General features: G+C 48.8%; 1 protein-coding gene and 1 long non-coding RNA gene across 3 annotated transcripts in view; one reads left to right on the top strand and one right to left on the bottom strand.

Moving 5' to 3' along the window:
• Positions 1-8,750: 8,750 nt before the first annotated feature.
• Positions 8,751-12,014, bottom strand: LOC118499174. The gene is made up of 2 exons (XR_004901698.1): positions 10,927-12,014; positions 8,751-9,125 (listed from the first exon to the last, which is right to left on the bottom strand). It is a non-coding gene; the product is annotated as an uncharacterized LOC118499174 (long non-coding RNA).
• A 92-nt stretch (positions 12,015-12,106) lies between these two features.
• Positions 12,107-12,709, top strand: part of APPL2 (adaptor protein, phosphotyrosine interacting with PH domain and leucine zipper 2) — a 41,276-nt gene continuing 40,673 nt past the window's right edge. Inside the window, exon 1 of one of the 2 annotated variants that reach the window (XM_028533081.2) lies at positions 12,107-12,300. In XM_028533081.2, coding sequence (XP_028388882.1) covers positions 12,247-12,300 — 54 coding nt within the window. In that variant the 5' untranslated portion in view covers positions 12,107-12,246. The remainder of the gene's footprint in view (positions 12,301-12,709) is intronic. The other variant, XM_028533083.2, reaches the window with a different exon arrangement.

Below are 12,709 nucleotides of genomic sequence, written 5' to 3'. Positions count from 1 at the left end.
GAGGCAAGAACTTATGTGTTATGTGTGGGCAGGGATTCCCTCATTCCCATCGATGATGCCCTGGTTGCCGTCATGGCCGTTCTGCAGATGGCAGAACCAAGGGATGGAAAGGTCTGGGTCCCTGATCACACAGTTAAGCCATTAAATCAAGCAACCCAGAAGCCTGCCCTATCGCCGGACTTCGTGTTGTGTGAGATAAGACATTTCCTAATTGTTTTTTTAAAGATTTTATTTATTTATTTTCAGAGAAGGAAGGGATGGAGATAGAGAGAGAGAGAAAGAGAAAAACATCAATGTGTGGTTGCTGGGGGTCATGGCCTGCAACCCAGGCATGTACCCTGACTGGGAATCAAACCTGCGACATTTTGGTTCTCAGCCCATGCTCAATTCACTGAGCTACGCCAGCCAGGGCTATTTCCTAATTGTTCAAGCCAGTTTGAAAGAGGATGTCTCTTACTGGGAAGTAAAGGCGTCCGTCATTGCTGTATAAGTAATGCCATCTTGTTCAAAGGCCAGACTCACAGCAGGCTAAGATACCTAAAACACAGTCCCAAACCCAGAGTTACACAGAGCAAATGAAGTAAGAATAAGCACCATCCTAAGCCCATGCCCATTGGCTGCAGCCAGGGGTCTGGGAGCAACCACAGACCTTTACCCACAGTCGACTGAAATTTTTTGAAAAATAAAGTCCCTAATTCAATAAACTCAAGATGATTTTTAAAGACAGCAGTTCAGATACAGCACATTGGAAACTGGGGGAGTGGGGAGGAGTGTCAGGAAAAGCGACAGCCCGCTGCCCGGGAGGAAGGAGAAAGACAGAAGAAACAGAAACAAACAAAACAAAACAAGAAGTACATCATGCCAGTTAGTACAGAGTCCAAAGCTCCCATAAGTAGCTGACAATGGCCTCAGGAGGGACAGGTTTATGTCAGGCCATCATAATCCATGCTTATAAAATACGGCCTCGACATGCCAAGAATAGAATTAGTTATGTCCAATCTATTCTGTTTACTAAAACAAATAAGAAAGCAGGCTCTTTTGTTCAAAGGCTTTCTGGCTGTCCTCAGAAAAGTTTTCTCTGAATAACAAAGTGACAATTCAATGATACGGCAAACACACCCCGTTCCTCAAACGCTACATCAAAGGAGCCTTTGCAAACAGCGTCCGACTTCAGACACATTCTCACCGCTCCCTGCACCAGCGGGACGGTACTTCTCTAACATCAAACACAGACTCAATTACATAGAATCCCAGAAAGCAGGATCCAGGAATGGAATGACATCTCTCAGGCACAGAGGCCAGCGCCGTGCGGTGCACAAAGCACCTGCGCTGGAGTCAGAAAGCTCTGAATCCAACCCCCAGTTCCATGTCCAAGCTAGTCGTGGGCCCTCTGTTCCCCTCATGTGCAAGGCAGGAAGGATGATGCGTGCCTTCCCTGATTTCTGTAAGATCACACACACACACGTACATACACATGCACGAGTACCTACGGCATGTACACAACATCTACATACGTGTATCAGGCCTCCATTTACAGAAGTTGTCACTGTGATTGTTATGGGTGTTATTATTACCATTATTCCATCCCAAGTATTTTAAAACACTGTATTAGGAGGGCAAAGTTGCTATAGAACAATGTCAAGCTAGAGAGGGCCAAACCCCTCTGCCTTGTTTCAATCTTCAGCGGACTTCCTTTGGTTTGTAACCGGCCCCCACACACGCACGGAGTGCAGAGAGAGACCAAAGAAAGCGGTAGACTGCTCCAGACCGGCGGGAGGAGGTTTCCTAAGCAAAGGAACCTCCTGACGAGGCTTGTCTTGGGCAGTAGCAAGCGGAGGCGGTCTCTGCGCTCACGCACCAGAATCTTAAAGTTGACACAGAGGCCTTCACCGTGTTCAGTCACGTATTTCACAGTGGTCTTAACAACACCGGACTCGTTGAAACAGCTCCCACCGCGGGAGTGGGGGGTGGAGCATATATTCAGAAGAGGTGAAGAGGGGGAGGAGCCTCTGATGGTCGGGTCCAGCTCTCAGGTCCACTCATGGTCAGATCCCCTTGATGGCCTCCTCCAGTGCCTCTGGGGAAGTGGAGTGAGCCCAAATGCTGGGACTAAGAGCTGAGTCCTCCATAAAGAGTCCTTTATTCAGGAACAAGAATTCAGCCCTGGCCGGTGTAGCTCAGTGGATTGAGCATGGGCTGCGAACCAAAGTGTCACAGGTTCGATTCCCAGTCAGGGCACATGCCTGGGTTGCAGGCCATGACCCCCAGCAACCACACATTTTCTCTCTTTCTCCCTACCTTCCCTCTCTGAAAATAAATAAATAAAATTTAAAAAAAAGAACAAGAATTCCATGAAAACCTATTCATGGATTGGGGATGATTTCCAGCAATTATTGGATCCAGCAACCCACGACTCTTTCTAGTGTGTCAGAGGTCAGATGGCATCATCATTTAAACTGATAAAGTGCAATGAGTGGCTGAGACAGTTGATGTGTTCAATCTAGCCTCTAACCGGCCCGGAACAGTCTCCAACTGTTCAACAGCGGGATCTTCAGGGGACCCAAACTATTCAGCGGTGACCAGCACTGAGAAGAGGCATGTGGAAAGGGCCTCAGGAAGCTGGGAAGTCCAAGACATTGGCTGACTCAGTTCCGGATGAGGGCCTTCCTCCCTCCGTGCAGACGGCTGCGCTCTCACTAGGGCCTGACTTGGTGCAGAGGGGATTCTCTCTCCCCCTTCCTCTTCTCTACAAAGCCACCAATCCCATCATGAGGGTCCCATCCTCAGGACCTCATCTAATCCTAGTTACCTCCCAAAGGGCCTGTCTCCAAAGACCAGCACATTGGAGATTTGGGTTTCAACACGTGAAGCTGGTGGGGGGAGGGACATGATTCAGCCCCTAGTCTGACCCTTCTGCAACGTCTTCCCCTAAAACCTGATTCCATTCTCTAAGTCATGAATAGTTTCTGAAGTGAGTTTTCTCAGGTTTTCCAAAATAGTTCTTCTTTTAGCCATGATTAAGCCCGAAGAATTTCATCTCAGCGGGGAGAACAATGGAGAGAATCAGTGTGGTACGAGTAAGGGCGCTTGGATAAAAGAAGCCTTCACCACATTCTTTTCCACTGAAGAACACTTGGGCATGACAGGAAGCGCAGGGAAGGCCCAGGATAGGAGAAGGGAGGGTGGAAAATAGGCTGGATAGGCTGAGGCCTATCTCAGCGAGAACTCCAGCCTGCAAACAACAGTTCTGCTCTGTCTCTGGTTAGCCTGAGCTGGAGCTGACTCCAGAGCCGACGGCAGTCCAGCTGAGCCCCACGCAGTGCTGATTACCAGATAGGGTCTGTGTGACGAGGAAGCCAACCTCGAATTGGTGAGAGAAACAACGGGGTGAGGAGAAGAGATCGGGAACAGGAGTCAGCCTTTAGTGACTTTCTTGAGACTCCGTGGAATCATCTCTGGAATAATTAAAGGAGAAGGCCCGAGCGGGTGCAGGGGCTGATGGGCTGGTTTCATAGTCACTCTGTGCTGACCTCTGCAGTGGTTGGGAAAAAACCAAACAAGTCTGGAAGATCGAACATCCGTCTCTGGGTACCTGAGAATAGAGCAGAGAAAGAGAATCCTGAGCAGAAGGTGGAAGCAGAGAAAGTGTTAAAATATGTATGACCGATTCAGTTACCTCCGGGGAGGCACAGGGAAAGGAGGAGGAAGTGAAATGACATTTGCTGAGAACTGACCGGAGCGTAAGGCCTCGGAGGGCCGGGGGGCAATGGGGTGGGGAGGGGTCCTGCCTGTCTTGTTCCCAGTGCATCCCCAGTCCCGAACATAGGCCTGGACATGCAGGACTGAGAGACTCAGTAAGTGCTTCTTGGAGGAAGGAAGACGCGGCACACAGCCCATTATATAGTTGGCACTCGGCAGATACTTTTGAAAGAATCAATTAACTAATGAACGCCTACTGTATGCCAGGCACAGTTTCATTCTTTCATTCAGCTTACAAGGTTGAAAAAAATCCTTCATTTGCCAGACATTCCCCTGGACACTGAGAACTCACAACAGTAGAGAGACTGTCTCTGCCCCCAGAGAGCTTACAGCGTTGGGGAGGTAGGTGCAGGAACAATGGCGGTGCAACGTGCAATGGTCACCGGCGGGCACAGGCTGTGGGGAAAGATGGATGGGACCTCGGGCTCCCTGGAAGAGCTGAGGCAGCATTTACCGGGAAGCTGGCCTTTGAACTGAGACTTTAAGAGGAGCAGAGGATCGCAGACATTTTAGGCAGAGAGGATGGTGTGAGGGAAGATTGCAAGAAGTTCATGCTTGCAAGAGAAAAAATTCAGTGGAACATAGACAGTGGAAGAGTGGATTGAGAAAGGAAAGAGTTGAGGCTTAGGCCTCGTCAGAAAGGGGTTTCATCTGAAGTAATCTGAACTCACCCTCTAGAAGACAGGACCAGCTTCATGGACATGTGACCTGTGCGGCCCCACAGTACTCCGTGCCCAGCTGGGCCCCATGCTTGGTTTACTGCTCTGCTGTCTGCTTTCTCGGCATTCTCACTAGTTTTGTCTTTGAACACGTGTTTTATAAGTGAAGTCCAACGGGCCAATGACGCCGGTGCACAGCAGAGAAGGTATATTCAATACGCATGTCTGTACTATCTTACTGCTTCATTCACATGTGGGATTCATGTAGGCCCATGAGCCCAGAATTCCAGTGGACCTACTGTGTGTGGGAGTTTTGCAACTCAGAACAAGTGCAAGGTAAACATATTATGGAAACTACCAGTTCCTACTGAGGTTTGATAATATGTGTGCATACTAAGAAGTGAGATAAAACAGTTGGGTTAGTTTTGTGCAATGGGCTACAAAATACAAATTTTATCATTTCAGTGATTCCACATATGAGTTAAAGGCTCCCCTGTTTGTATGTACAACTGGCATTGTGCAATATAAAAATGAACAATAAAGTTTGTGCTAATAACTCATAATCTGAATTTTTCTTTACATTACGTGGCAAATAGAAACATCATGACAAGCTGAGACAGAGAGAGAAAGAGCAAGAGAGGGAGGGAGAGAGAGAGAGACTACTAAAAACAAAAGGAAAGGAAAAAGCTTCATACTTTCATATTTTAGTACATTTAATGGCATTTTCCTTTGCTTTTTAAACATTTTGCACCAGGTCCCAGAGTTTATGTAGCTGGCTTTGGTGGGGAGCCATCAAAAAATCTAGAGCAGGGAAGACAGATGACAAGAAAATTATTTTAGAAGAACACCTCTCAGCAGAGTGTGGTACAACCAGGAGAAAGGTCGATGAGGCCTGTGTGAGTGCAGGGGCGGGGGATGAGAGGAAGGGACAGGTGCACAAGGAGTTGGTGGCAGACTCCTAGGGCTGGTGATCCATCCCACACGGGAGGTAAGCAAGAGGCTGTGGCTTCAGCCTAGGGCCATCCCCTGAGGTGTGGAGCAGGAGGAAGAGAGGTGGTGGGCGGGGTGGGTGGGGGAGGAACAATGGGCTGAAGGTGAAGGTTGGTCTGGGACCTGGAGTAGAGACTTCTCTGCTGGGCCTGCGCAGTGCTTCTCGCTCCACTTTCTGGTAACAGACCCCACCTCCTCTGGCCTCTGGGGTGTAGCTGCGACCTAGGCTGGGGATCATCCTGCTACCCGGCCACAGCTAGTGGTCCAACGAGTGGACAGGTAGGTTTTCTCAGCCAGAATAATCAGAGAACCTTCCCTCAGATTTTTCAAACTAGAGCTGGGAGGTGTCCTTTTCCTCTTTAGCACTAGAAGTGAGTCTGCAATTGCCCAACAAAGCTGAGTGTCCCTGAGACTCGGGTCTGAGAGCCAAGCCGACAGAGAGGATGAGCAGTGAGCCTGTCCCCCCGCCTTTGAGTTCCTGGATCCCGCAGTTCTGAGCTTCATGCCACCCTTCCTGGTAACAGGATCTGAGACACCCAGTCTCCCCTCACTCCCCTCCAGCCTCTTCTACTTTGCTGAAGCTACCCGGAGTTAGGGCTCTGTCCCTTTGGACTTAAAGAGTCCTGATTAGTACAGGACTGGTGGCTGGGTGCCCGTGGGAACCGCTTGTGATGGATATCACTCCCATATCATGGAGAAGTGAACCATGGCTCAGGAAGGTTCGAGAACGGCCCACAGTCTCAGAGCTAGCAAGCCACCATGCCAAGGCCCAAACGCAGGCGAGTCTGACACCAAAGCCAGCCCTCTCTCTCTCTCTGAGGCCCCACTTTCTTCCTAATACGTTCCTTGTTCTCAGCATTCCTTTCTTTAAACTCAGGACTTCGCATTTAGGGCTATCCGTGCCGACGACCTTCCAAGTTTCTTGCTCAATGACCAAAGGCAATGAGGGCCCGACAGTGGGTTCTCGGAGCGTTTCCCAGGCTCTGACTACCCCCAGTTTAAAAGTCACTGGTACCAGGGGGCCTCGCTGCTAATTTTGCAGACATTTAAAGCCACTGACCTTATCACTGAAGCCTTGTTTTTCTAAACTGTGTCTTGTTTTACGAGTTCAAATGGAAAGTCACGTCTTAACTCCCAACAGAGCTACAAGGAGGTGATAACGAACAGTGCCCGGGGCTTCAGATCTTGAGAAAAGCTCTGGGTGACCTTTCCTCTGACCTTTCCTCCAGCCTGCCTCTCTGTTTACTGTCACGTTCTCTTCTTTGTGGAGCCTTTCTTCTCCTCCTTTCCCACTAACCCAGTGTGTTCTTGAGGGGATCTTTTCTAACTCGTTCTAGGGAATTGTGGCAGAGACTGTTGTCCCCGAATTGTGACTTACTCCTCTTCCCTTTCAAAACTAGAACCCCCCCCATTTTAAAAACAATTCTTTTTGACATATAATTCACATATCGTAAAGTTCATCATTTTAAGGTGGGCAATTGAATGGGTTTTTTAGTAGATTCACAAGGTTGTACAGCCATCATCACTACCTAATTCTAGACCATTTCATAGCTCCCCACCCCAACACACACACACACACACACACACACACACACACACATCTCATACCCATTAGCAGGGGCTCCCCATTCTCTCTTCCCTCTAGCCTCTCTGGCATCCGTCAATCGACTTTCTATCTCCATGGAGTTTCCTATTCTGGACATTTCACATAGGTTGATTCATCTAATACGTGGCCTTTTGTGTCTGGCTCTCGTTATGTAGCATATTGTTTTCAAGGTTCATCCACATGGTTGTATGTGTAAGTACTTCATTCCTGTTTATTGCCACATAATAACAACACTCCATTGCATGGACATACCATAACACCATATTTTGTTAAACCATCTATAGTTGAGGGACATTTGCGTTTCCCCCCACTCCTTGGCTATTAGGAATAATGATACTATGTACATGCATGGTCACGTTTTTGTGTGGACAGATGTTTTCGATTCTCTCGGGCACCCACGAGGAGTGACTGACTCGCTGGGTCGTGTGACAGCTCTGTGCTGAACATCGTGAGGAGCCGCCCATCTGCTCTCCACAGTGGCAGCGCCGTTTTACCTTCCCGCCGGCGGGGTGTGAGAGGCAGCCTTGGATTTTAGCAGAGCGCACAGAGCCCGATAACAGATCAACCTTCCAGCTTCCCCAGAGCTGTAACACTCACCTCTTCTAGCAAGGCTCACAGCACAGGATCTTGTGTGGAGGTTGCTAACGAAGGATGCATTTTTCTTCCCAAACTTGGTATTTCTTGGAGCACTGCTCAAAAGATTTATAAAGTATACTATACATATAAACTTACTAATATTGATATATTTACTTGCGAGAATGACTTCTCATTAGCAGCAGACAGAGCCACAAACCTAAAGACATGGCAACAGCCACAAGCGAGACTGACTGACTAATGGCGGCCACTCTTCTCATCCATGCTCCCGTCCCGATTCCCAGAAGTATCAGCCTTAGTCTCCGCCACGTGCTCCCTGCAGCCTGCCCACGCCTGGTCAGAACGCTCATCTCTTTAATAACCAGGAGCTCCCTTGAAGGCAGAAACCCACGTCTCCTTCACGTCATTAAACTTTCAGTGCCTTGCTTGGGGTTTGGAACAAAGCACATGCTTAATTAATATGCACCGAATTGAGTTTCACTGACCACAGCCATGCTCCTTAGCCGCACTTCAGAAGATGAACATGTCAAGTGGCTTGGGAGGGAAGGGCGTTTGGGGCTAAGGGAAACAATCTCTTCATGGACACGCGCACACCCAACAGAACGTTTTCAATGATTCCATGACCTTCAGAGGGCAGGTGGGCAAAGGGTCATGGCAGGTGGTGACTCAGGGCCAGATTATGTGAGGGCTCGTGTCCCTGCTAAAGAATACAGATGGGACCGCGTAGGCAGCAGGAGCCTCTGAAGAGGCTGGGTGAGAACGCCTCCCAGAGGCAGACCGCCTGCGCTGGAATGCCGCCTCTGAAATGAGCTAATTGTGAGCAGCTCTTTAACCCGCCTGGGCCTCACTTTCTTCACCTTTAAAACGGGGATTATAATATCAAACAACCAAAGAGCTTTTGGATAAAATGCCTAGAGACGATGCAGGTGAAATGCAGGTATGGTTCCTGGCACATAAAAATAGCTCAGTAAGTGCCTGTTGGTTATTATTACTGCTTTTGTTCCTGCTATCAGCAAAGGGTTTTAAATAGCAGGGGGTCATGATCAAATTTGTATCTTGAGTGAAAATCACAGGCCAATGCCCTCTGGGAGATGTATGCTCAGAACTGACGAAGCTCTTTCCTTCTCTTTGTCTTCTCTGTGGTTTTCCATGGCTGTCTCTCAGACCTGAAGGATGACAGACCTCTGAAGGTCTTCCGTTTTCTCTCTCAGCTTGCACGGATGAGCCGTAAGGAAGCAAAGCAGGTGAAATGACAGTCAGTGCAGCAACAGCCTGATGTCACAGGAGTCTTAGGTGGAGAGAACAGGAACAGTCAACAACCATTTAAAAAGCATGTCCTGTAGATCAGACACTAAGTAGGCCCCTGGGAGGCAAGGTGTGAGAGGTCCTTCGGTCTACTAGCCTTAGGCTTCCTACTGAGCTGACCTCCTTCTTCCCTTTGGGGTGCAGTGGGCACAGTCCTGGCCTTTGGAACCTTGTCTCTGCCATGTCATTTGTTTGAGCCTCAGTTTCGACATCTGTAAAAATGGGGATATTAATACCTATGACTCATCTTCTCATACCACAAGATGGGTTTACCACACCCTTTCCTCTCTTCTCCAACTTCCAGCGCCTGCTCACCCTCATTGCTTTGAGCTGATGACCTTGTTTCTTATTTTACTGAGAAAATAAAAGCAATCAGAAAAAGAATTCCTTCATCCTCCTCCATTTTAATCTACCAGCCTACTGTTACATGTATCAGTCTGAATGCACTGTGCCTGCTTCTGTCCCCTCCATATGCGATTCGGGTCCGTCTCTTGTCCATTCAAGGACTGTGCTCCTGCAATTGTCACTTCACCGTCCTGTCTCTTCCGTTCTACCCCCCGCCACCACCCCTCTACAGGGTCACTCTCATCACTATGGAAATAATCTAAGAAATACAGAATCTCCCTCAGTCTCTTCCAGATTTTTATGTTTTTTTTAAGCTAATCACAGCTAGGTTCCTGTTATTTGCAACCGGAAAAGTCCTGGGTAATACAAGACACATAGACAGGTGCCTATGGAAACAGCTCATGTCCTCTTCCTTGTTGGTCTTCAATGGGTATAAAAGGTTACAGCTCCATAGGGTTCATCCTTTCTCTGCCCGGAGGATGTGGCAGCTCTAAATTGCCCACCTGTGCACTTCCTGTCACCGCCCTCACAGCTGTCCAGCAATTTCAGTTGCAGTTGGCTGAATGTTTGAAACCACTCTCATACTAGTGTAACAGGGACAGATATTTTTTAATAAAACTTAAAAAAAATCATGCTTATATAAAATTCCTTTCACATAGTTTTTCACAGAGTATCTGTTGAAGAGGAGGATAATTGGCTTCAGGATTTGAATGAGTCATAGTAAAGGCAGTAGAATAAGTAGGAGACACGGTGCTTAACACTGAGCAGTTTATATTTATGAGTGGATGACTGGAAGAATGAATGAATGAAATTAATTAAATTAGCCATCTGCAAACCTGTCGTAGTCCTAGAATTGGTTTTTGCAACTTAGTTGTTTTGAATTTGGGATGCATTTGCCCACAGAAACAATGTTATAAGTGATATTTAAGTGTCCAAAAATTTCACTAAGGCTGTTTAGCCCATAATGTAGCAACAAAATGTAAAAAATAAAAAGTAATGGCTTTGTGTAAAAACACTGATTAAACAGTTTTGAATGCTGGTGTTTAAGGAAAAGTAACTTTAATTAGGAGATGAGAAATGTGATTCCCAAGGGGATTTCTGAGACCTTTCCAGGATTCTGGATTGTCCTTTTTATATCTGTTTTCAGATTAAAATGTATGCATTTCTTTCCCTTGGTACAATCATACCATTTGTGTGTGTGTGTGTGTGTGTGTGTGTGTGACAATCATACTATTCTTATCATCAGTGGACTCACTGTTGGTTACCTGGTAGGTGATTAATAACTGTTGTGTCTCTAACTGGATGGAAGGGTAGGAACAAAGCAAGGTGGGAGTTTGGGGGAAACTTCTCTTAAGTAATCGCAAGAGCTGGAATAGATGAGCATGTCACAAACAGCACTCATGTATTTGCTACCACGTGTCTCTGTATTCAGAATAAAGGAATGCAACCTGCGCTCCTCAGAGCCTTACTATTTCCAGGAGTAAGACCTACACACAAAAAAGTACCGCTGGGTAAGACATGCTGGACGCCAATCAGGGTGATAGCTGGCGGTTCAGAGGATGAGTGATCTCTGGATCCAGGAAGGGAGAAGGAAGAGTTTTGAGTTTGATGTTGTAGAAGAGGATTTCAGTCCAGAGAGAGTTGGGAGAGTGCATGAGGTGAAATTACCTGAATGGTACTTGTCAGAAAATACAGCAAAAGGAAGACACGTGATGTGAGCATTCATCTACACAAGAAGAAAGAATTTGCAGAGGGGTCGGGGAGGGTGCTGGATGAGTTCCCCTTGGAGTCCATACAATGGCTGGGGAAAGTCTGGCTCTGGCTAGAGTTCGCTGGAAATCTCGGCCTTGGAGTTTTCAAGGGGCCAGGCAGCACGTGATCAGACTTTCAAAGGTGTATGCAAATCAGATTGTACCTTAATATACCTAGGCATTTCTGTAGAATATAGAATTTGTATAATTTCATCATGTTCTGCTTGTCGATTTCGGTGACATGTGTCCTATTGGACAAATCCTACTGATTCCTAAAGAAGAAACTCTGAAACCCTTGCCTTTGGTATTAAAAAATGTCAAGTTCCATTTGCCAGTCTTCCCTCGTGGCTCCATCTCTCCCCTCCTTCTCCTCTTCCTCTAGCTTTCCTTAACCGTTTGACCAAATCACTTCACTCTCTGGGCCCCTTTTTAAAAAATGTATTTATACTCGAGAAGACTAAACTGGAATACCTAAACGTTCCAATTCTAGTAACTTGATTCTGAACTTTTCCAAAATGACACAACACAAACCACGGGGACGAGACCTCACCGTATTGCTCAAATCAGATCACCGTGGTTTCCGAAATGAGTATCGCGGAAGATCTGGCGATCCGGTTTTTCTTAAAACTAGATGACTTCTCTGTTCTCAGAGTTATCTCTGGAGCACTGAGATTTGTCTAGAAAAAGTGGTGTAGAAGTGTCGAGGTCTCCTTCCCTAAAAAACGGGGGCGGGGGGGGGGGCGGGGCAGGAGGCAGGACAGCAAAATCTGTTGGCGCCTAGCTCCTCTGATTCAAAAGTTCTCTGGGTAGCCACGAGCTGATAAAACCTTATCTTCCCGCCCTCGCGTTCCCCTTCTCGGGCTTTATTTGCCTCGACAGGAACAAGTACCGCCCCCTTAACCGCGGATGTTAACACCCCTGGCGTCCCCGAAGCCGCTGGGGTCCCGCAGGCTCTGCGGCAGCCCACCGGGCGCGGGCGCGGGCGCGGCGGAAGCGGGCCGCCACACTTCCGGCGCCGGGCCGGGCGATCGCCACACTTCCTGTTGATCGCGCTCCGCCGAGGGCTGGGCTTGGGGGCGGGGGGAGGCGGTGGCGGCCGCTGGCCAGGCGTGGGCGCGCGCGGGGCGGTCGCGGGCACGGAGCGTCCGCCTGCTGTCCTGAGCCGGGAGCAGCCTCGGCGGCCGCGCGTGCTACCCTCCGTCCGTGCATCCGGCCCTCAGCCCCGCCGCGCGGCACCATGCCCGCCGTGGACAAGCTGCTGCTGGAGGAGGCGTTGCAGGACAGCCCGCAGGTACCTCCCGCGGCTCCGATCCCCCCTCGTCCGCGGGCTGAGGCCGAGGAGGCCCCTCCAGCCCACGTCGGGGTGGAGGCAGGGAGTGCTCGGAGTCCCCTCTGGGACGAGGATGGGGCTGGCTAGGCCCCGCGCCCAGAGCCCGGGATGTCCCGGGAGCGGGCGTTCCTCTGGCAGAGCTGGAGAACCCGGGCAAGCCCCCCGCGGCCGGAGCCTTTGTGTCCTGACCCCTTTCCAAAGTAGGCTGAACCTGAGGCTGCCCGGCCTAAGCTCGGGCTCCACCGCTTGCTAGCTGCGTGCCGCGGGCAAAGAACTTAACCTTTCTGTGCCTCAGTTTTGTCATCTGTGAAATAGGAATAATCACCATACCTGCCTCTTTAGAGGTGTCAGAATGAAATAAGCAAATGAC

Source organism: Phyllostomus discolor, chromosome 2 (assembly GCF_004126475.2).
Source record: "Phyllostomus discolor isolate MPI-MPIP mPhyDis1 chromosome 2, mPhyDis1.pri.v3, whole genome shotgun sequence".
NCBI lineage: Eukaryota > Metazoa > Chordata > Mammalia > Chiroptera > Phyllostomidae > Phyllostomus > Phyllostomus discolor.
The sequence above is the reverse complement of the archived record's forward strand: the minus strand, read 5'-3'. Positions and strand labels throughout refer to the sequence as shown.